The 24,277-nt window shown below is 36.4% G+C and overlaps 2 protein-coding genes across 8 annotated transcripts in view; one reads left to right on the top strand and one right to left on the bottom strand.

Moving 5' to 3' along the window:
• APPL1 (adaptor protein, phosphotyrosine interacting with PH domain and leucine zipper 1) overlaps positions 1–12,710 on the top strand; it is a 30,824-nt gene extending 18,114 nt beyond the window's left edge. Inside the window, exons 11-22 of the mRNA NM_001099003.1 lie at positions 598–786; positions 3,597–3,639; positions 5,028–5,084; positions 6,495–6,586; positions 6,977–7,159; positions 8,503–8,555; positions 9,148–9,322; positions 9,424–9,460; positions 10,323–10,469; positions 11,044–11,094; positions 11,384–11,473; positions 12,404–12,710. Coding sequence (NP_001092473.1) covers positions 598–786; positions 3,597–3,639; positions 5,028–5,084; positions 6,495–6,586; positions 6,977–7,159; positions 8,503–8,555; positions 9,148–9,322; positions 9,424–9,460; positions 10,323–10,469; positions 11,044–11,094; positions 11,384–11,473; positions 12,404–12,550 — 1,264 coding nt within the window. The 3' untranslated portion in view covers positions 12,551–12,710. The remainder of the gene's footprint in view (positions 1–597; positions 787–3,596; positions 3,640–5,027; positions 5,085–6,494; positions 6,587–6,976; positions 7,160–8,502; positions 8,556–9,147; positions 9,323–9,423; positions 9,461–10,322; positions 10,470–11,043; positions 11,095–11,383; positions 11,474–12,403) is intronic.
• ASB14 (ankyrin repeat and SOCS box containing 14) overlaps positions 1,864–24,277 on the bottom strand; it is a 31,208-nt gene continuing 8,794 nt past the window's right edge. For 3 of the 7 annotated variants that reach the window (XM_059879576.1, XM_059879577.1, XM_059879579.1), the window contains 7 exons: positions 22,242–22,413; positions 21,248–21,791; positions 19,036–19,189; positions 17,935–18,135; positions 16,949–17,210; positions 9,133–9,349; positions 1,864–2,903 (listed from right to left, as the gene is read on the bottom strand). In XM_059879576.1, coding sequence (XP_059735559.1) covers positions 17,957–18,135; positions 19,036–19,189; positions 21,248–21,791; positions 22,242–22,413 — 1,049 coding nt within the window. In that variant the 3' untranslated portion in view covers positions 1,864–2,903; positions 9,133–9,349; positions 16,949–17,210; positions 17,935–17,956. Of the gene's footprint in view, positions 2,904–9,132; positions 9,350–16,020; positions 18,136–19,035; positions 19,190–21,247; positions 21,792–22,241; positions 22,414–24,277 lie in introns of those variants that run through there. The other 4 variants (XM_059879578.1, XM_059879581.1, XM_059879580.1 and 1 more) reach the window with 4 other exon arrangements.

The following is a 24,277-nucleotide window of genomic DNA, read 5'->3' as shown; positions in this document are numbered from 1 at the left end:
TATTGTGTATCAGTTAAGGCAATAGCAAGTCAATATAATGTATAATTGATATCTCCAAATTGTTTTGATTTTACTAAATGTAGAACCTTTTTACTAATAAATGGAATTAGTATTTATGTCAGCTTTTTGACAAATTAGGTACATGAGTAATTTTCAAAAGTAAAATTCTATTTAGATTTTTATCAAATGATTTAGAACTATTTTAAACAGTAAAACCAATTAGAGTTTAAATAAATGGCATAACAAGTGAATGTTATGATAATCATTATCATAATTTAAAATATATGTAATCACACCATCAAGTCAAATGTTAGTTTTTACCAGAAGAAAGGATAAAGCAAGTTAACCCTCAAAGTAAAATAAATTCTTTTGAATTTATTTCCGTGAATGTTGGACAGTATTTTATGGAGCATCATTATAATAGCTATAATTTGATCATTTCTAATCTTGTTTTGGAAATATATACATGCACACTCATGCAAGGGGGTCAGCATATATGAATTTATAACTGAAAAACTGATGTTTATGTTTTTTAGGCACCTTGGTGCCTTTTTACCTGGCTTGTTATTAAAGAATAAATGTACTTTCTTCATTTAGTAAAACAGGCTTGGTGTCATCTACCTGGGACAGACAGTTTTACTTCACGCAGGGTGGAAACCTAATGAGTCAGGCCCGTGGGGACGTAGCAGGAGGCCTGGCCATGGACATAGACAACTGCTCAGTGATGGCTGTGGACTGTGAAGACAGGCGGTACTGTTTTCAGATCACTTCTTTTGATGGCAAAAAGTTAGTATATTTCTCTACTATTAAAAAAAAAACTGTCATATCTTAAACTACTGAAATGTAGGATAATTCCTTTGCATTTGGACATTGTGTAGATGTTTTAGAATTATTATGTATTAGGATAATTTTTTTTAATTTTGTAGAAATTAGTTGAATTTTCCTTTTTGACTTGCATAAATGATGTCTTAATATTTTGAGGCTGTCAAAGCAAGTTTATGCGGTAAAGATGTGTGATTTCACGTTAAAAGATTGGTCAGTAAAAGTCCAGCATGGTGTCGGGAAGGCAGCACAAGTTAGTATAAGGAGTTTCAACATGGGGTCAGAAAGTTTGAATTCTGGATCCACCAGCTACTTTATAGTCTTAGACAAGTTACCTAACCTCGCTAAGCTTCATTTTTCTACTTGTAAAATGAGGGGAGGGAGGATCTTCATTTCTGTTTTATAAATTGTTATGAAGACTAGAAATCTAACATATGTAACGTGCCCAGTGTGTAGTAGGTGCTAACAATAATATTTTAAACTGTTAATCATATATTTCTGATCATATTAATTATTTAGGCCATTAATGTTTATATGCCATGTTAAAAACTTCTATTACCTTTGCATTAAACAAGAATTCCATAAAATAGCTTTTAAAACAAATTTTTGAGAAGCACAGAAAAAATATAAAAGGCAGTATGAAAAAAAGTTATAACCTCACTAACCAGAAGCAACAATTAACTTTTTGGTTATTGCCTTACAGTTTTTATATTTTATTCTAAGTACATTTTTTAAATAGCTAAGAAAATACTGAATGTTTATTTCATGGCCCTTCTGTAAATATAATGGATGTCAATTACTGTGTGCCACTTATGACACTAGATGTTGGGAGTCCCTGTGTTCATTTGTCCAAATTACCAAACTGTTAATGTTACTGGATGTATTTACATTTTTATATTTTCAGTTTTCTGCTAATGCTTAACATGATTTCCCATTTCATATTCCCAGTGTGATGCAAAATTAGCAAAAACAATTTTTTTTCCTAACTCATAAAATATTAACCTCTATAGATGAACCTAGCACATATAATACAGAGTGAGGTAAGCCAGAAAGAGAAAGACAGATACTATATATTAATGCACGCATGTGGAGTATAGAAAGATGGCACTGGTGAACCTGCAGGGCAGCAATGGCAATGCAGCATAGAGAACAGACTTGTGGACACAGTGGGGGAAGGAGAGGGTGGCACGAATTGCGAGAATAGCATGGAAACATACATTCAGCTCAGCTCAGTTCAGTTCAGTCGCTCAGTCGTGTCCGACTCTTTGCGACCCCATGAACCGCAGCACGCCAGGCTTCCCTGTCCATCACCAACTCCCAGAGTCCACCCAAACCCATGTCCATTGTGTTGGTGATGCCATCCAGCCATCTCATCCTCTGTCGTCCCCTTCTCCTCCTGCCCTCAATCTTTCCCGGCATCAGGGTCTTTTCAAATGAGTCAGCTCTTCGCATCAGGTGGGCAAAGTATTGGAGTTTCAGCTTCAACATCAGTCCTTCCAATGAACACCCAGGACTGATCTCCTTTAGGATGGACTGGTTGGATCTCCTTGCAGTCCAAGGGACTCTCAAGAGTCTTCTCCAACACCACAGTTCAAAAGCATCAATTCTTCGGCACTCAGCTTTCTTTATAGTCCAACTCTCACATCCATACGTGACTGCTGGAAAAATCATAGCCTTGACTAGACGGACCTTTGTTGGCAAAGTAATGTCTCTGCCTTTTAATATGCTGTCTATGCTGGTCACAACTTTCCTTCCATGGAGCAAGCGTCTTTTAATTTCATGGCTGCACTCACCATCCGCAGTGATTTTGGAGCCCAGAAAAATAAAGTCAGCCACTGTTTCCCCATCTATTTCCCATGAAGTGATGGGACCGGATGCCATGAGCTTAGTTTTCTGAATGTTGAGCTTTAAGCCAACTTTTTCACTCTCCTCTTTCACTTTCATCAAGAGGCTTTTGAGTTCCTCTTCACTTTCTGCCATAAGGGTGGTGTCATCTGCATATGTGAGGTTATTGATATTTCTCCCAGCAATCTTGATTCCAGTTTGTGCTTCATCCAGCCCAGCATTTCTCATGATGTACTCTGCATATAAGTTAAATAACATATACATTACCATATGTAAAATCGATAGCCAGTAGGAAGTTGTGACACAGGGAGCTCAACCCAGTGCTCTGTGACGATCTAGAGGGATGGGATGGGGTGGTGGAAGATGGGAGGAAGGTACAGGAGGGAGGGGACATATGTATATCTGAGGCTGATTTATGTTGATATATGGCGGAGGCCAACACAATATTGTATTCTCCAAAAAAGAAGAAAATATAAACCTACATCTCCTTATGTTAGTGATTAATATATTGAAAAGTTTTACTTAACAATATTCAAGGAAAAATAGTAAATAATGAGGTAAAATTAGTGTTTTCTATTAAGACCACTGATTTATATTTGAAATATATGTGGTGAGTGTCAGAAAGTTGAAATGCATTGTCTTAGTGCCAGTGTCCTTTTCTATAGTCTGCCTTCTGAAAACCAGCACATTTCTTTTTTGGTACATCTTGGCATAGATCGACAAAGTGAAGAGTTGGTAAAATCTAAGTCCTGATACCTCTGGTAGTTAGTCTCCTAGGTTACATGTTTTCTGTTGTGTTTTGGTTTTTGATACTGATTGGTTTTATGTGTATCTTTAAAGGTAAAAATTTCTCATTCATGTTAAAAGTACTTTAGAAAAAAGTTGAATGTCAGACTTTTGGTTTTTTTTTTGTTTTGTTTTGTTTTCAGGTCTTCAATTTTGCAAGCAGAGAGTAAAAAAGACCATGAAGAGGTAAAATTTTATCTATTCATATTTAATTTCTTTATCATCACCTTAAGCTATTTTTCTGATGACAAGATATATTGATGTGTTCATTTTAGAAATTTGGGAAATCGTGGTTAATTTTTTCATAAAAGTCAATTGTCCCTCAAGCAACATTCTTAAGTTTCACGTGGAATTTTATAAGTGGACCTATAAGTAGAGAGCTTAGAGATCACTGCTTGCTCTCCTTTTAGAAGCTCAGATTCAGAAATAGCCTTGTGACTGCTGCTTTCTGGCAGGCTGTTAGTATCATGAGGCTAGAGTTGAGTTTATTCCCTTCTCTTACCAACCCTCTGAGACAGTATTTGCTGCATTAAGAACATAGTAGCAGCAGATGTAGCATGGCAGTAAGCAACTAAAGTTTAAAACCTTGGGGAAATGAAAGAAAGAAAAACAAAAATTTGGGAGTGTTTATTCTTCCTCACGACTCTTTTGTTTTTGGCTCCACTTTTACTTGTAGTACACCAAATATGGAAGGTAAGTTACTACTAAGAACTGACAGTTGAAAAACTGTGTCTTGAGAAATCTTCAATGAAAATATACTCTTAAGTTGATAATGAGCCATTTTATCTGGTATTATATAATTGTCTTGGTAGAAGACAATGTTGGAAATTACGTAGAGATCAACTTTTATTTACTTCTTACAGAAAAGAGTAGGTATTAAAACCTGCTTTTGGTCTCTGAGGAATACAGATATATGTCTGCTCTTTGCAGGGTTTTTACCAAACACAGTAAATATTAGGTTAGTTTTGTGAGGCTCCTCTGGCACCAGAATCCTTAAGAGTGAAGCAGAGGATGTGGGGCAGCGAGTGTTTTCTGTGTTATTTATAAACCTGAAAGGGAAGTATGTAAAATACATTCACAAGGAATATATTTAGCTCTTAACTTTTTTTACATTGGTATTAATCATGATATCTGAGTTCAGACTGTTTTATTTGCTCAGGATTAGAGGAGGATGTGAGAATCCCGGGGACAGGGGAGCCTGATTGGCTGCCGTCTATGGGGGTCGCACAGAGTCAGACACGACTGAAGCGACTTAGCAGTAGCAGCAGCAGTAGAGGAGGATGTGATATTACAAAGATAAATACAGACTATTAAATTATAATTTAATATGACGGCTATATTTTTAATTAAATAAATGTGGGATTTAAAAATAACAAATCTCTTCAGTGTTCTGTTATACCTTCAAGTATTATACATATATATGCTTTTGTATATAGGAAGGTATCTTATAAGAAAGGCTATATGTTACTTCTACTAAAACTTCTATGTTAGTTAAATATTGAATACTCTCTTTTAGAAGGGAAGCACTGTAGAAAAAAATGCTAATCATATTTTTCTATTTTTTCCTCTTGCAGTGGATCTGTACAATAAATAACATTTCTAAACAAATATATTTAAGTGAAAACCCAGAGGTAATATTTTTATTTTATGGTATCCAGATCTGGCAAAATTTAGTAATTTGGTGGTTTATATGGCTTTTATTACATTTTCTCAAGTTCTGTAATCTTTTAACTTGCTCCTGAATGTTTTATAATGATCTTATGAATTTAAGAAAATCAGTGCTAACTGTAGAGGAGTCTTTTGCTTTCACTAACTTAATTTCCTGCCAATCTAGATTTTTCTTTCTGTTATGTCCCTTGGAAACAACAAAAAATTAAAATGCAAATTAGATGACTTGTTAATATCTAGGGAATATAAAGTGAATACAGAGTTTGGATTTGAATAATTCAGACTTATTGTACTTTTATCAGAAGTCAAAGTTTTAATATTTTTGACATTATCCAGAATTATTTATATTAATGAGAGAAGAATTATTTAATCACTTTGTGACAGTGTGTCACAAAGTGATTAAATAATTCTTCTCTCATTAATTTTTGCCTAACTATAAGACACAGAAGTGCAAAAATGTTTTGTGATTATTTTTTCTAGTGTACATACTGTTTTATTTAGCTTGAGTTTTAAATAAGTTTTAAATTATTTAATAAGTTTTAAAATATTTCTTATGGAAACTTTTTTCAAATCTGGCCTAAAAATATCCATATTAACTTTATCAGTAAATACACAGATATTTCTGAGCATAAATACATTCTGTAAAGTTATGTAAACTTCAGCATCATAGTCATATACTTAATGATTTTGATTATTTCTTACTCCTTTTAAATTTCTATACTTAGCAAGTTTGAGTGCACATATGCTAGGCACTGTACCAGGTGCTAGCAATACAAACCTTAATCTAAAAAATCTGGGAGTTAAAATTTAAAGAAAAAACAATATTTCCTATTATGTATACTAGTAGAAGGAGAAGGCAATGGCACCCCACTCCAGTACTCTTGCTTGGAAAATCCCATGGACAGAGGAGCCTGGTAGGCTGAAATCCATGGGGTCGCTAAGAGTCGGACACGACTGAGCGATTTCACTTTCACTTTTCACTTTCATGCATTGGAGAAGGAAATGGCAACCCACTCCAGTGTTCTTACCTGGAGAATCCCAAGGACGGGGGAGCCTGGTGGGCTGCCGTCTGTGGGGTTGCACAGAGTCGGACACGACTGAAGTGACTTACCATAGCATACTAGTAGAAAAAAATCAGGCTTTTGCCTTAGATTTATAGGAAGAAAGAGGAAACTTAAGTTATAATGTTGTGAAGTTAATTATGTATCTTAATACTAAGGCTAGAAAATGTGGAACTACTTTAGTAACTTTTACAAAAGTACAATTTAAGTTTACAACTTAAGTATAACTTAAGACCACTCTGAGAATTCAGAGTTATATTTAAACTGTTGGTTTTCTTGCTTTACTAATTAGTCCTTTTTTTAAAAAAATAGGAAATTGCTGCACGAGTAAATCAGTCAGCTTTGGAAGCTGTCACTCCTTCCCCATCTTTCCAGCAGAGGCACGAGAGCCTGAGGCCGGCAGGGTGAGTTACCGGACTGTGGGTTATTTAAAAAGAACTATATGGGCTATTGAAAGTGTTAGCAAACACTTGGATTTTAGCAGTGCTAGTTACATTAGTACAAAATAGTTCTAGAAAATGTACTTTCAAATTGGTGAATTCACCAGCAAGAGCACTAAATAAATAAGGATTCCAAATTTCCTTAGTGTTTATCCCTAGGTTAAAATGATTTATTTTTCTGAATTTAGTAATTGGAAAGAAATCTTTTGATCAAGTAGCTGTGATTTGGGGTTGTATTTATTAAAATTTGTTCTTCTCATCGCTTTATAAAATTATTTTTTTTTCTCATGGTTTCAGTGTTTAATTTCCAATAAAAAACTAAATGCATGCCTTCTTGTTTTCTTCTCTGCTTAGACAATCTCGGCCACCCACAGCTCGAACCAGCAGTTCAGGATCCTTAGGATCTGAGTCCACAAATTTGGCTGCCCTCTCTCTAGATTCTCTTGTTGCCCCAGATACCCCAATACAGTTTGACATCATTTCTCCTGTGTGTGAAGATCAGTCTGGCCAGGCAAAAGCCTCTGGCCAGGGAGGCAGGTGGGTGATAGGTCTGTAAAGCTGTAAGGCTTATGAGTCCAGTTCTATAGTTGAGAGCCATCTCTCACATATCTTGTGCAGCAGCTATGTTTTTTTCTGTAATTACCTAACAGAATTTTGATAGTTGAAAAGGAATCATGAAGGCTTTTCTCTGTTTTTGCCTCAGTTGAATGAGTTCAGATAATTTAGTTTTAGAAATATTCAATTCTGAATGGTTTATCAGATCTACTTCTAAGGTATTTACTCTTAAAATTACAGAATAAAGGTGACAGTCCTGTGACAATACAGTTGATATCATGACAATATTTTAATGTATGAGAGTAATATATATGTGCCATAGGTTTATTGGAAAATGTTATCTTGTGTTAGAATAAGAAATCTCCAGCAAGGTACTAGGACATTGTCATGCTATGAATTATTAGTGAATTATCTTTATTTATATAATGATAAATCCTTATCAGAGTAGTTAAAACTTTATTATGGATGAGGGAAATATGGCTTAAGGCAAATCATTTATTAAGTAGGTTGGACACTTAATAAATTGATAATATAGTAACTGGGTGTACGTGACTGAGGCAAAGAAAGAATAATTTACATTTGATCATAGGAATATACTTAGCATTTGATATAATAGGTCAGATACATATTTAGGGAGATCAATTTCATGTTATCTGAAAGCCAGTGTTATCTTAGAACCATTTAGCTCTCTGTTTGCTTATAAATCCTACTTTGGATTGTACTTTTCTTCCTTTATTGTGGGTGTGTCATGACCCAAGCACAATTAGGGAGGAAGTTGCTTCCATCTCTGGTTAGCTGTTCTTCTTGCATTCTGTTATGGTGCCTTGAGAAATCAGGTCTAATACTAGAAAATGTTCAAATTATTGTAGTTAATTTGCGTCACTTACTTAGAGGACCTAAAAGGTGCCCCCCCCCCCACCCCGCCACAATCCAAGGAAATTCCTGGCATTTTTCTCATGTAACTAAAGTTGAAGCTAAATCAGCCATTTCTCTGTCCTGGTTTATTTAAATTCAGGAACTTGCAACATGGTTTATTATGATGTTGATTTTTGTATGTTTGTGGCACATCCTATCTGTCTACATTTTCTGAAATAATAGCAGCTTTGAGTTCAGCCTATTAGTGTGAGGGCAGGGGCCTTTGTAACAAGTAAGTTGGTCATCAGTAGTGTTCCTTAACAGGAAGGGGTATTTTTGAGCTTTTAAAAAATGTGTGTACAAGGTTTTCTGACTGTTAGTTTTTAACTCTGGGTTCAGTGATTGAGATTGCTTCCCTATGGCTCATGGTGACTGACCACTGGATCATAATTTTTTAAAATACTTTTCAGGCGTACAAATCCATTTGGAGAATCTGGAGGAGGTACAAAGTCTGAAACTGAAGGTAAAATAAGTGTAGTATTCTTATATTTTAGAGATTCTCAGAGCAGTAAACTGCGAGAAGAATTTGTTGTTTACATTTGTTCTGCTGTATGTTTTAACGGTATCTTCACAGTTTTTTCTTTTTACTCATAGTGCACTTAAAGCAACAGAACTTACTCAGACTTAAGTTTTCATTATTCACACAAAATTATAGAATATCATACTTTTGACCTCATAGTCAGATTCTCATTGTATAAGATATCCTTTGACCTTCCTAACAGCTATTTTCTTCTGGTTCTGGAGCATAATTATTTTTTTTTCTTTTTCCCATACTTATTTACTTTGATATAATTTCAGACTAACAGTAAAGCTGTCAGAATAGTAAAAGGAATTCTTTTAACTCAGAATCACCGGTTGCTTAAGCATAATCTTTTGCTGTTGGAATTTGAGATCTTACTTTTTCTGTAACATGAACACTGTAGTTAGGAGTTATTTCTGAGTGCTTCTGCTAGAGTGAATATATCACTGGAAAACCTAAAGAAGGCAGTGTATTTTTTCCCTAGGAAAAGAAATGTGGGATTTAAAATTACATAATGTACCTTGTTTTGTTGTAGAGTCTATTCTTCATCAGTTGTTTATTGTCCGATTCCTTGGTTCTATGGAGGTGAAATCAGATGACAATCCAGATGTTGTTTATGAAACAATGCGCCAAATTTTAGCTGCCCGGGCCATCCATAACATCTTTCGTATGACAGAATCACATTTATTAGTCACTTGTGATTGTTTAAAGTAAGTAGTAACCTGTCCCTCAAAAAACTGTGGGGAAAAATATTTACATAATTTTAGCATAATTAACATTTTTCCCCTAAATTTTATTTATTTATTTATAGGTTAATTGATCCACAGACACAAGTTACAAGGCTCACGGTGAGTTCTGCCTGTTTAAAGCTTTAAGTCTCTTTGTACATATACACATCTTACATCTGATAATCCTGATTCTGTATATTTGGATATGGAAGCATGAATTATGATTGATTTTTAGGTGGTTATAGTTGAGTTTATGGCCATCTCTCCAAAAAAAATTGTAACATTCCATGTAGTTGAAAGAATCAGTGCAGTCTGGTGCGATATTTACTATTTATATTTATCCGTCAGTTAGGGAACATATAGCATACACTAAAGAAGGTAGCTCAGATAGTAAAGCATCTGCCTACAGTGCAGGAGATCCGGATTTGATCCCTGGATCAGGAAGATCCCTGGGTCAGGAAGATCCCTGGGTCAGAAAGATCCCCCGAGAAGGAACTGGCAACCCTCTCCAGTATCCTTGCCTGGAAAATCCCATGGACAGAGGAGCCTAGTGGGCTACACAGTCCATGGGGTCACAAAGAGTTGGACATGACTGAGTGACTAACAAAGAAACTAACAAATTAAAGAATTAAAAGGCCATCATGGTTGAGTTTATTTTATAATTATCTATTTTGAAATAGCTGCAGGTGTGTGCTTGCTTAATCATTTAATAACAGAGACCATATTTATTACTGAATTTGACTTTGTAAAATGTGTAAATGACTAATAAATTCAGTATTCAACAGCCTTTTAATGTTTCTGGCAATCCAAACCAAATGTGAGATTGTTTGTTCTTGGATTACCATTCTGTTAAGAAAAATGGTTGACTCTAATGTTCTGTTTATGCTATTTAATAACTAAGTACGTGAGTTTGTCATATATAGAAGTGCTGTTACAATGGTCTGAAAAAATCTCATGTTTGCTTCTGATGTTTTCTGTGCAGTTTCCATTACCCAGTGTAGTTCTGTATGCTACACATCAGGAAAATAAGAGGCTTTTTGGATTTGTTCTTCGGACATCAGGAGGGAGAAGTGAAAGCAACTTGTCATCAGTCTGTTACATATTTGAATCAAACAACGAGGGTGAAAAGGTACTTGGCTTTTCAAAATGTGTTTCTATTGTGAAATATGTGTCAAAGTTCTTACTAAGATTTCTGGATAAAACTCCCAAACTTTGTCTAGTCCAACTGAGTTGCTTCAGCAAAGCCTATTGTTTTGAAGAGAGCTGAGCTGATGGGTTAGGCTATCTGACTCCACAGACCTTGTCTTCCTGGCCATTGAGAGCTGGTGCAATCTTCTGGCTTCATTAACTTGTCTTGGGAATCCAAAATATTCCCATAATCAGCCATTTCCAAATATCTCCAGCTTAGAATAGCAGCAGTAGCTGCTTGCTTTGTTCTTTGCAGCTTTACCATCTTAGTGATGAATCTGAGATAATAAGAAGTGAGGGACTTGAAAAATGTGAGAGCCAATGGTAGGAGCTCACAGACTGAAGAAAATACACAGAGGCTTGGTTTTGGGGCTGGAACATTCTTAAATCAACTTTTGTTTGAAAAAGTGTATTATAATGAGTTATGAAACTAGTTATATCAGCCATTTGGATACTTGAAATTATCACTTTGATGTATGAACTGTCTGAGTTTTTCTTACATTTTCCCTCTTTAGATTTGTGATTCTGTTGGATTGGCAAAACAGATAGCATTGCATGCAGAACTGGTAAGAATCTAAGATACTTAATTATCCAAGAATATTAACTCAAGTAATACAAGAGCTCTCATATTAACAAGTAAATAAAAATGATTTTGCTATACAAAGTTAACAATAGATGCTATTGCTGATATATAGCATTTAGAATTTGGATAAATGGCTAACATTAGGATGTAAATTTTTGGTGTGCTTTCTCATATAAATGCAAATAATAATTTGAAAGGTTACAAAGGTAATATTAATTGAAAAGTCAGTTATTTCATATTTAATTCATCAGTTGTATTCATCTATTCTTCAGGATCGCAGGGCATCAGAAAAACAAAAAGAAATAGAGAGAGTAAAAGAGAAGCAACAGAAAGAACTCAGTAAACAAAAACAAATTGAGAAGGTATGCAGTCTTAATGTCTAGATCTTCTCTGACCAGGTATGATGTTTACAGAGAGTTTCCTTAATTCAGCACTGTGACTTTCATATTGGAATTTTCAAGTGAAGGTTCCATTTCCACTCGCTTAGCTACGTCATAAACATGATTCACAGCATAGCAGAAAAGGATGACATCTGTCTTCTTGGCTTCACTGCTCGGCTTGTGGGATCTTAGTTCCCCCACCATGAATGAACCCGGGCCCTCAGCTGTGAGAGCGCAGAGTCCTAACCACTGGACCACCAGGGAATTCCTGACATCTGTCTTCTGATACAATGTTTACATTATAGTTATATTGACATGTAGTGTGACTTCTTGTTCTTCAGTCACTAAGTCATGTCCCACTCTCTGCAACCTCACAGACTGCAGCATGCCTGGCTTCCCTGTCCTTCACTATCTCCCGGAGTTTGCTCAAACTCACGTCCATTAAGTCAGTGATGCCATCCAACCATCTCATCCTCTATCACCCTCTTCTAGTGTGACTTGCTATTTAGCAAACAAACTAATATTCCAGTGAAGGTTGGAAGGTTGTCTCCTCAAAGCAGGTTTTTTGAGAGGAGATATATATGGCTTTCATCAAGGGTAGTTAAAGTATGTATGTCGGTATATACTTTCTCTAGTTTATAGTGAGAGATAATAATGGCCTGAATGTAAGTTGTTAACTGTAAAAATGCAGATGATAAAATGTTGACTTTGATAGGATTTCTGGAATGGTGTCAAAATATACGTTGGTGTTAACATTGGTTTGTGTAGTCTTTGTTTTCAGTAAGTTGCCAGAATTATGCATACATATTTATGACAAAAATATGGGAGTTGCTCTCAAGTATGTATTTAACTGCTTAGTTTTCCATTTGAAAAATTAAATTAACTCAGTTTCTTTTCTGTCTTTTCCAATAGGACTTAGAAGAACAAAGTCGGTTGATAGCTGCTTCCAGTAGACCAAACCAAGCCAGTAGCGAGGGGCAGTTTGTTGTCCTTAGCAGTAGCCAGTCAGAAGAGAGTGATTTGGGAGAAGAAGGAAAGAAAAGAGAGTCAGAAGCATAAACTTATCCTTGGTTTTTGGTTGATATTTCTCCCCCCTTGGAATTTGTTGACAATTTCTGTGGTAGAATGGCACAAGGTAACAACAATGTTGAACTATCAAGGAGACTAAAATTTGTATTTGCTTGTTTAACTTCACTTTTTAAACTAATATTAACCTTGATAACAGGTTTGCGTTGATTTTTTTTCCCCTGAGAAGTAATATACTATGCAGTAATTTTAAATTCCACATGTCTGAAAGAAACCTGTTCATATCCCTGAAGTAGACTGCTGAGGAATTACAGTTGCTCAAGCCTTTTCTTCCTTCCAATTGTGAACTTATTACCTTGCATCGTAATTGGCTATGACCATAAGAAATCATTTATTCTTCAGCTTCAGATATTCATGGATATGCTCCCTCTCTTTCATTAGGAACATTTTGCTGGCAGTGAGGAAGCTTTTGACTGAATAGGTTTAAAATCCTTATATAGAAGATTTTTCAAGTTTGCCAATATTTTAACAGTGTGCAATAGGACTTTTACAAAGTAGAGGTTTTAGACTTAAAGTTTCAAATTGTGGCAGGTGGTACTGTAGATTTCAGGGCGTTTTCTTGGATTGCTCGCATTTCTCTGATGGACTATACCTGATGCCAGTGGGAAAGAATCTTAAGTGTCTTCATTTCAAGATTGCTACAGCCCTCGGCATTTATTATCACATTCTTAGTTCTCAGGTTGGGACTTGAATTATTGCTGCAGAGCAGTAATGGTTAAAATAAGATTTTGGAATTTACTAAAGGGAATTTTTTTTTGTTCAAATAAGTTTTAGATTAGGATTTAACATGTAAAGATTGTTACAGGATAAATACATTGTATTTTCTGCATTGTGTGAAATAATTTTTATTGAAAATCAAGGGACATTTAGAAAGAAGTTCTATAGCAATTATGTTTCCTGCTTAAAGTAAAAATTCCTAGAATTTAGTTTAAAAATGTAATCTTTTAAATTTCAGACTGATACCCACAGTATTTTCATAATTCCATGTTTTTATAAAATACTGATCACCACTTTATATCCGTGTAGGCAAATAATATGTGAGCAGAGAATAATTTGCACTAATTATTGTAAATACTTATCCTCTTTAAATGAGTATAGTAAAAGGTCTAATTCCATGAAAGCCTGAAAAGTAATTGAGTGCTTGGTCGAGGAGAGTCAACCCAGGAAGGATTTTAACCTGGTGCCAAGGTTAAAATGACACTTCTCTACTGCCTAATTCTATGACAGAACTTGATTTTTTTTTTTTAACTCGGATTTTTAACATTGCTGATAGAAATTATGTTCCTGTGTTTCACATGTAAAAGTACATATAGCCACGTTAAATATATTGAACAAAATATTTTACATAGTCATATATTTAAAATTTTCAAGAGATTAGCCACTAATTTTACAAGGAAAAAAGCCTTTTGTTATTTGACATATAGTTTTTTCTTCTTAGTTCTGATTCAGAAATGGCATATAGTTCTTAGCTGTTTCACAATGTATATACACTGTTTTCTGTAGGAATGGAATAGATAATTATATATAGGATTGTGGTGTTTTTTTTAGCCATGTACCAAATGGGAATAATGATTACTTAATAATCATTATTTTGAAGCCTTATGTTACCAAAACATACAGTCAAAAAGTAGAAATTTATGGAATACTTTTTGAAAAGAGTTTATTTTGTCCTTGCTAAAGGGAACGCTTTCACAGTAGTTTGTGCATCATTCCTTTTTGTAGAAATTGAAATTTCTTCTCTGATCAGCATTTGGTTAGCCATGGCACATCCTGCTTTTAAGATGTTTTTGAGGATTAGTAAGCTTTTTGTCTCAGTAAGTCTTTTGTTTATACTATAAGGTTGCCACCTCACTTAGTTCAGGTGTAACTTGTCAGCCACCATGCAAGGAACATGGTCAGCATCAGGAGACAGTGTTAACCAGGCTGGTGCTTTGCATGGTAGCAAAGCGTTGCCCTTGGTAAGCGCTCTCGGGCAAAATGTAGATGAAAGGTAAAGGTACTGAGACTTAGGCATGCTGGACAAACTTGTGGCTTTTCTTAAGTCATATCTTGTTAGGAATTTCTACAATAACACACTCATGCCCCTAGATCAGACCAGAGCGCATTCCAATGCCAATCAGAAGTCATGTGTGGGCTTAACAATGTTAGATGATTCAACTTCTGTTTCATTGCTGTAGAACCATGTGAACTATTCCATTATGGCAGATACTTAAGCATCAACTTTAATAAATTCTATGTTCTGTTTAAAGAAGGCTCCCCATGGATTCTTGGCTTCCCTGGTAGCTTGGACGGTAAAGCGTCTGCCTACAATGCGGGAGAGACTGGGTTTGATCCCTGGGTCGGGAAGGTCCCCTGGAGAAGGAAATGGCAACCCACTCCAGTATTCATGCCTGGAAAATCCCATGGACCGAGGAGCCTGGTGGGCTACAGTCCATGGGATCACAAAGAGTCGGACATGACTGAGCGACTTCATTTCATTCATTCAAGCCGACCTTTGTTCCCCTTTGAAATCCCTTCAAGCTTTTGGATGTTCTTGGTGGTAACAGCATTAGATTTTGGGATATCTTTCTCGGATTCAACCTTGCATTTAATGGTTTTTAGACATTAACAAAACGGATTCTTTAAAAGGAAAGAAATTAAGTCTACCTAATTCTGCTAGGCACTCGTGCTCCCTGTGTCAACCGTACTTTTATAACTATGGTAATGAAGTCAATAGATAGCAAACTAATTATTCCTTCCCCCTTGTAAAATTGAGAAAACTTGCTAACAAGGAACTGAAACTGTTATCTTGAACATAGTCCCCAGTCTAGTTTTTGCCATGACTATAATGATTATAGTCATGTGTTTAATTTCAATTTCCTTGTGTTTAATTTCAAAAGAATTCTCAGATCCCACAGTATAGAGGTTGTAAATTTATGTTACTTTTATGCTTGAGAAAAGGATATTGGGGTGTTTATACCATTCTATGTCACATGTAATCATGTATGGTAAAGGCATCTGAGTTCCTTTTGAGTTATATATAGGAACTGCAAGTATTTGAGTTGAATCCTCTTATACATGCTGACAGACTAAGAGCCTATGTTTTGCAAAATCTGTCACCCAAATTAATAAAATGAAAATATTAACATTGACTTTGATAACAGTCTCCCAAGCATTCAAACTGTACTTTAAATATTCAAACACACTGATTATAGCAAGCAAGTCTTTGACTTTATTTTTAGCAAGTTTGGCTTACTCTTCTTTCATGAGATTTTTTTTCTTCCATAGTAATTAATACTACATAAAAAATTGAAACTGGAACTATATTATACTTTTTAACTAATCTCTTGTGGCTGTACTCATATGTAATTTACTTAGGTTAATATGAGAACCGGGGAGTAAGTTATAACTAATGTGCAAGACCGCTTTGTATATTTGGTGATTTTGTAATGTTAGTGAATTGGTTAATTCTTATTTCACTGATACTATTAATCGTGTATATGCAATTAAAAATTACGCTACATTTCTCTTTAGAATTAAATTTGAAGAACCTGACTTTATGTAATGGTGGTATACATGTGGAGTGGAGAACTTATTTTTTCATTATGTCAAAATAAGTATTCCTGATAAGGCTTCAGGAAATATGCTGTTAGGAGATTTTTAATGTATAATAAAGTCCATGATTTTTTATAGTCTTTTTTGTATGAAATATCTGGTATATACTCTGAATTTTATTGCTCCGAGTAATTTCAAATGATGCTTATAAAACAAATGGACTTTTTCTTAATCTTTTAAGATACTACTACACATCTAACTCTATTGCAATCCCATAACAACTAAAATGGGGGAAAAAATGTCACTCATGGGGAAATAGTATCAAATCTAGTGACTTTTTTCCTTTTAGAAAAATTAAGGGACTTTTCAGTAATTACCGTAGACATGTTACAGTGTATACTTGCTGTGCTTGGTCCTGTTCAAAGGAATCCTGTAAAGGACCAGGTTATTGTGTATGCCAGCTTATGTGGGTTGGGCCTGTAGTTGTAATACTAATGAAAATACATCCGCTGTGCTCTCTGTGGTTCCCTATAACATTCACCAAGTTCTGTTCTACTGGCAGTTTCTGTTTTAATTTGTTTTTAATTTTATGAAATGTATACATTCGTAGGAGGTCCAGGGAGTAGATGAAATTAACTTTAGAATTATATAATTTATCTAGATGCATGTATATCCTAAGTATATTTGTATATGAACATACATATAATCTAGCACTCATTTATAAACAGACACCACACTTTGATTAAAAAAAAATAAAAAAACTATTCATGCCAGCTAGTTTTGCAAATTTTCTATGTGAAAACTATATTATAAAAGTAATTTTAAGTCTGTACTTACTGAAATAGTCTTATATAGCCATGAATCCCTACATCAGAAAGAAATCATACAGCTTCAGTTTCTGTAAGAAGGACTGTATTATGCCAAAAAAAAAAAAAATGTATGCTAAGACTGAACACATAAACATCAAGCTATAACTGACTGGGCCTGTGGCCTTAATCGTGCCCCTCTGTCCTCTGTGTTGATGTGCCATATGATGGTACACAGGTGCGGCTGAATGAATGTCTTCTCAGTTTCTTTCCTCACTTCCACATCCAGAAACCTGTATTTAAATGCAACACAGAATATACAGAAACAAAATTGTAAACTAATATCTATAACTGCTTTTACCAGTGAGCCACTCCTCTCTGTCTATGGGACTGGACTCAGTGTAGAAATCATAAACCATCATCCATTTGAAAATACTTTGTTTTTATTCCAGTGATCACATGAACCAATAAATGGTAACGCTTAGCCAGGGTTTTGTGGAAAGAAGGAATACATGTATCCCGTTAATGATGAAACTGCAATTGAAGATTCTCTTTCAGCTGAATTACCTCAGTACTGCACTCTACACATAAACAGACACTAAGCTGGTCTTGGGACTTATGTACAGGAACAGCTAATTTCTAGGATCAGGTACTTGGGTCAATACTTAATCCATTGTAGGCACTAAGGCATTTTATATATGTATTTCTCTATAAAAAGTATTACTATTAAGAATTACCTTGAATTATCAGAGGTCGCATTTATTATTTTGGGCATATAAAAATATGAATTCATACATTTAATGTAAGATCAATATAGCATTAGAACTGATAATCTTAGTTGAAATTTTTACTTTGGGTTTTATTTTTATAAAACTGCCTTTCAGAATGCTAGCCATCTATTGAGAGGCTATGTTCAGAGTGACTCTCTGAAGAACCTAAACTGCATTGAGATTTTAGTCGCCAGGTAAAGTGAGAAATACAAGTCAAATTTTAAGAAAGACATCTGCAGATCTGTACCTTTTCATCCAGAATAGTTTGATTACCAGGTTCCTGTGAAAATTCCTTGTTCATAAAGGTCGTATTCTTTGTAAAGTACATATGCCTTTAGACGACTGGGTAGTGGAAGAAACGACATGAAGACGGGGCAGCGCAGACGCAAACGCCCCATACACTTCCGGATCTTGAGGCGGCACAAATGTTTAAGAGAGCGAGGGTTTGCTAAAATGCAAAAGAGGCACATTATCCAAAAGGAATAAGAATTGATTGATTTTTCATTGATCTTAGCCAATGTATTTTATACTTAAGCCACCAAGATTTTCCTTTGCTGTGACCAAATTGGGAAGTAGCTTTTCACTTCTCATTGCAAATCTTGTAGCTATGGTTTCAGACCACGTCATGTTAGAGTCCAAAGATTGGCATCAATTGTAGGTCTGGCCTGTGAGACCTAAAGCTCCTACATCTACATGTATTAACCCCCTGTCCTGCCCCTTGGGGTCAGACTAAAAACTAAAGACTCTGTGGGGAAATTAGATAAAAGAAATTCTTCTTAGTTTGATTTAGGTGCTACAATTTTGTTTGAAGGGTCATTTACTATCCTTTAGAGTCTTAGATCTTAGCATTTTCTCATCCCTGTTTTTAGTGCCATTTCATAGTTGTTTTTTTTTTAATATTTATTTATTTGCTTGCATCAAGTCTTTTTTGCAACTATCAGGATCTTCATTTTGCTGTAGCACAGTAGTTGCAGTATATCGGCATGTGGGATCTTTGTTCCCTGACCAGGGATTGAACCCATGTCCCCTGCAATGACAAGCTGATTCTTAACCACTGGACCATCAGGGAGGCCCCATTTCATAGTTTTTAATTCCTGTGTCTATGGTGTTCCATGGGATCAAAAGGAAATTATTATCTGCCTATATAATAAATAATTATGTAACAGATTTCATCTATTGGGAAATGGTTAATAAGTACACATTAAGTATATACAATAACATTTTTTTGGTAGGAATAGTCTTTTTCTTGGTTTCTTCAGGTCAAGCTTTTAACTGAAGAGAACAATGTTCTGCAAAACAAGAGTTCAATTAGTATTTTTTGGTAAGAATGTTCAAGAAAGATACTTACTCAAGATAAAATGGATTTCTGACCAGAGGCCCTGTTTTTGGAGCACAGCTTTCAACTTTGAACAGATCCTAACTTGGTCAACATAATCAAGCATCACTCGAACAACCTTCCCAGAGAGATGCTGCAGCCACGACAAAGTTATTACTTCACAGAACTGAGGAAGAAAATCAGAACCATGAAAGTAAATGAAAAACTTACGTATCTGTGTTTTAACATAGTCTTCAAAAGAACACTACACTCAGAGTCAGGAACCAAAGGTTTCAGGTTCTTCGTTTACAAACAAAGGTGTCGAACATGAAAACATCTCTTGACTCTTAACACTGGCAAAAATGCATACATGCATGCTAAGTCATTTTAGTTGTGTCCAACTCTGCAACCCTATGCACTATAGCCCTCCAGGCTTCTCTGTTCCTGGGATTCTCCAGGCAAGAATACTGGATTGGGTTGCCATTTCCTCTTCCAGGGGATCATTGGGAAAAATATTTACTACTAACTCTCCTGAACTTTGTAAGATACAATGAGGATTTAAAAGAGACTGTTAGATAATATTTATTACCCCTTTGTTTGCCCACACTGCTGTCTGGAATAAAGACTATATTTCCAGCTTCACTTGCATCTAGATGTGGCCACCTGACTGTCCCAGCCAATGGGATGTCAGTGGAAGTGTGAGCAACTCCCAGAATGTTACAGAAGAGCAAAGTGTGTGCTCCTTCCTGCCAGCCATCCTGCTCACTGCAGTGTGGGTGTGGGTTTCTCCTGTGAATCATGGAACTGTCCAGTTAGAACTCTATTTACATTTGCCTTTATTTTATGAAAGGGGAATAAGCCATCTTATTAGAGCCACCTTTATTTGGGGTTTTCTATCATTCATAACATAGTCCCACCCTGATACTTGAAGCGTAAGATAGTTTCTACCTTTAAGTGATTTACATGTCCTTAGACAAAATAAGCAGAGAAGGCAATGGCACCCCACTCCAGTACTCTTGCCTGGAAAATCCCATGGACAGAGGAGCCTGGTAGGCTGCAGTCCATGGGGTCGCTAAGGGTCGGACACGACTGAGCGACTTCACTTTCACTTTTCACTTTCATGCATTGGAGAAGGAAATGGCAACCCACTCCAGTGTTCTTGCCTGGAGAATCCCAGGGACGGTGGAGCCTGATGAGCTGCCATCTCTGGGGTCGCACAGAGTTGGACATGACTGAAGCGACTTAGCAGCAGCAGACAAGATGCCCATGTAAAAAGGCAAATAATACTATATGAAAAGTCAGGAAGCCATACAAGCTGACATATTACCTAAATTAACCAAGTCATTCATTAATTATAACCTAAAAGTAACATACAATATTAAAATATTTGCTTTTTATTTTTCAGAATTGATCCAAAGATTTTTTTCATTATATTTTCAGATTTTAACAATATGAATTCAAGTATTTATAGTACATCTATCTGAGCATAGATCTGTAAGCTGATGAAGGTGGTGAACAAAAGCTTACATTTATGTATTTGTAGGGAAGACAGATAATCAGTAAAATATTAAAGAATTTCAGAAACTGGTAAAAGTTTATAAAAGCATTAAAGAGAATGATTAAGAAGCAGAACTACCTTAAATAAGATCGGTAGGGAAGGGCCTCTGAAGAGGTAGCACTTGAGATGAGGCCTGAAGGGTGGCAGCTATTTGAAAAATCAGGGGAAAGGCTCAAGTTGGGGAAAAGAGAAGCGACCAGTTAGGCAGGGGGAAAGTAGGAGACTGGTGTGATGAAAGCAAAGAGAAAAATGTCTCAAGAAAAGGGAAGTCAGCAACATTTACTGGGATTCTTTTTTCACCAGAAAGTGACAGAAAAGAAAATCATTAATCAAATGGTTTAGAGTCAAAAACCTAGAGTACAGGGAACCCAGAAACATTCTAGCTAGATAACTCACTTCTTCAAAGAAAAAGCATAACTGTGATCATGTAAGGCTGCAATCATTCTTCGCAACCTTGTGCAGATGTTGCTTCATTTGTGAAATCCCCTGAGTAGAGTTAAATCACTTTTTCCTCCAAACTGTTTCTGTACTTTTTTCATCTTTCTGTCATCAGGTTTATCATATATTTATCGTATTAAAATCTTTCCAACCAGAGCTTCTGGAAAGAATGGAATTTTATCTGTTGCTGTAGTTCAGGGCCACCAATAATAACGACACAGGGTGACAGCTGCTATGGTGTGTACTTACCATTGTATCTTTGATAACTGTAGATGTCCAGCCTTCAGAAGCAGAGAAACGATGAACTTTGTCTCCATGAGGACAATCAAAGCATAGCTCTGTGTCATACCCATAATTCAGCAGCATCCTGAGCATGACTTCGTCTTTCAGTGTGTATTGCAGTGCCGATGGGAAATGTAAAGGGTTGACTCTGCAGAAGTAATTAACGTTCGCCCCGTGCCGTAGCAGCAGACTTACCAGCTCGTAGTTGCCCATCCTGAGGGCTATCTGGAGGCAGTTAACTGGGTCTTGATTAGGCATAGCTCCAGCACTCAGAAGCAGCTTAACTGAAGAGAGGTCACCATTTGATACAGCGAAATACAGAGCCGACTTCCTGTGGTCATCGTAGTGTTTGCGGATTCTCTGATCGAGCATGAAATTCACATCAAATCCCGCCTGGATGAGAAGTTCCAGGCATTTGGGGTGTGCTCCTGCTGCTGCACAGTGAATTGGACTGATGCCACTCCGCTTAATGGCAGCAAAATCAGTAACGGGAACCAAAGTCTTCAGAGCTCTGAGACAGAATTTCAAAGTGCATTAAAATTTTTTTGTTAAGATGCAGCATTGACCTGTTTGTACTTGCTTTATACTAGCACTGGGTGGTATTAGTATCAGGTAATATTTAGACACCCCAACCAAAAAAAAAAAAAGGCATAGTTCCTGCATGCAAAATCTCTGATACCAGGTAAAGTTACAGGTCTAAATAAAAAATTCAGAATTATCCCAGTCAGTGAGACACAAGGCTCCCTGCATTGCCAAGTGACCTGATAAGATAGTTTTATGTCTCTTCAGTGGCTACAGAGGAATCTGAATTTACCAATTCCTAGCTGGTCAAGAGTTTCTTAATTTAAAAAGTGGTGTTGAAGTTGGAGGATCAGAGATGAAGAATATCAAGTTCCCAGAAACCACCCCCCAATCCCATAGCTATTACTATTTCTATTTGCAATAGTGTGGTTGAACTTACAACAAGTGACCTCTGTCAGCTGCTACATGAATGGGCAGGTGACCTGAATTCTTAGGGACGTTGGCATCAGCTCCATACTCTAGCAAGAGAGTCACAGAGTCTGGATTTCCTCCGCTAGCAGCTTCAAGTAAGATGGAAGAAGAGTCAGAGGCCTGACCAAGAGCATTAGCTCCTAGGAGGAGAAAGAGTGATGTTATGCAGAGTCTTTTCACTGTATTGCTTAAGTATTCTCAAGTATAAATACACGTGTTGGCTTTCAGAGTAATTTTATAAGCTACATGTTTCTAACTTAAGGATCTCAGGAGAAATAATTTTATAGGTTTTATTTTCAGACCTGCATACAAAAGCTTGCTTACCTCATAACACACATATAAGATGGCACTAACTGTCCTGTTGAACTATGTCACCATGAATCTAATGAAGATCTTATGGTGGAAAGGGGTATTTGTTCTGTTTTAACTTGTTGCTAGGAGACTGTGCATACTAAGAGACACTAGCTGTTCTTAGTTGAAGGTGGAGACTGCTGATAGTTAAAAGGGTATATAGTACAGTACCCTGTAAGTTAAGTGCTCTGTGAATGGTGTGGGGAATAAGAGTATAGACACAGGCTGTCTTCTTGAAGATCTCAGGGCTGGGGCTGTGAGTGGGGCTGGGGTTGTAAGTGGGACTAGGATGTGAAGGAAGGAGAGATGAATTTTGGGTCAGTTTTGGAAGGCCTCTGAGTAAATGGGCTTTCAACAAAGAGTAGCATTCGAATGGACAAAAGAAAAGGAGGACACTCTGGTCCCCTTCATAGCTCATGTAAAAAAAGCTATGGTGACTTTAATTTAGTGTGGACTCCATAATCATTAGAATATAAAATGGCTGCTCCAGAACCCCAGTTCTAGAATGCTTTCAATTCAGTTCAGTTCAGTCGCTCAGTCATGTCCGACTCTTTGCGACCCTGTGAATCGCAGCACGCCAGGCCTCTCTGTCCATGACCAACTCCCAGAGTTCACTCAAGAAGTGTCTAATAAGTCCCCATGTAACGAGTACTCACTAGGTACTAGTTCCTTTATGTATATAGTAATCTCTAAACTTCACAACAACCCTAGGAGGTAGATGCTAACATGTTCATTTTAAAGATGAAGACACTCAGCTTCATTGAGATTAAATTACTTCACCAGAGATGCACAACTAGTCAGCAAGGTAGTCAGGATTCATGCCAGGTGGACCAGACCCAGGGCCTATATCTATGATGATGCTATGTTACCAGTCTAGCAATGCAGGGTGGTAAACTAATGTGATTTGGAATGAGACAGTTGGGGGGGTCAAAGCCTGGCTCTGTTATTTAGTAGCCATGAGCAAATGACTGTAAAGGGGCTTACCTAAGGGAGATGCCCCCTCACTAAGGTCAACCCATACTTGTTTGTTTGTTTTTTTTTTAAGGTTAAGGATTTAAAATCTGTTGCTTCTCTTGTTTCTTTATGTTTTAATCAATGATCTGCACAAAAGGTTGCAGATGAAGGATCCACTGTTTACTTTGTTTTTCCAGCTAATGACCTGAGCCATCTCTGATAGCACTCAAAACATTTTACTTGAAATGTTTTATGGCCATTTATTGGGAACTAGCCTCTCCTTATATGATAGGAAGGATTTAGGTAAGTCTAAAAAGCATAAAGTTGTTCTGTGCAGTCTAGAAAATTGGAAACCAGGACCATCTGTTGTTAGAGAAAGAAATAAGGCTTCTGGACACAAATGGGGAGGAGAATAAAGAAGATAATTCTAATATTGGGACTTTATGAAATCTTGGGAAAGATTTGCTTCTTTGAACAAAAGCTTTAGATAATACACTGCTTCGTCTCACAGTGTCATCAATGGTGGTGGCGGGGGGGGGGGGGATCTCCTCAAAGACAGTAAATGCCAACGTTCTCTGAGCCAGGGTCTCTGCGAGTTAAACCAGGATCTAAGATGTCCATAGCTACAGCACTGGTGGCAGGAGAGGATATGTTGAAGGGAAGTCCTGCAACTGGTACCATCGCCGAGCCTCACTTTTC

This window comes from Bos taurus, chromosome 22 (assembly GCF_002263795.3).
Source record: "Bos taurus isolate L1 Dominette 01449 registration number 42190680 breed Hereford chromosome 22, ARS-UCD2.0, whole genome shotgun sequence".
NCBI classification, from domain to species: Eukaryota; Metazoa; Chordata; class Mammalia; order Artiodactyla; family Bovidae; genus Bos; species Bos taurus.
The sequence above is the reverse complement of the archived record's forward strand: the minus strand, read 5'-3'. Positions and strand labels throughout refer to the sequence as shown.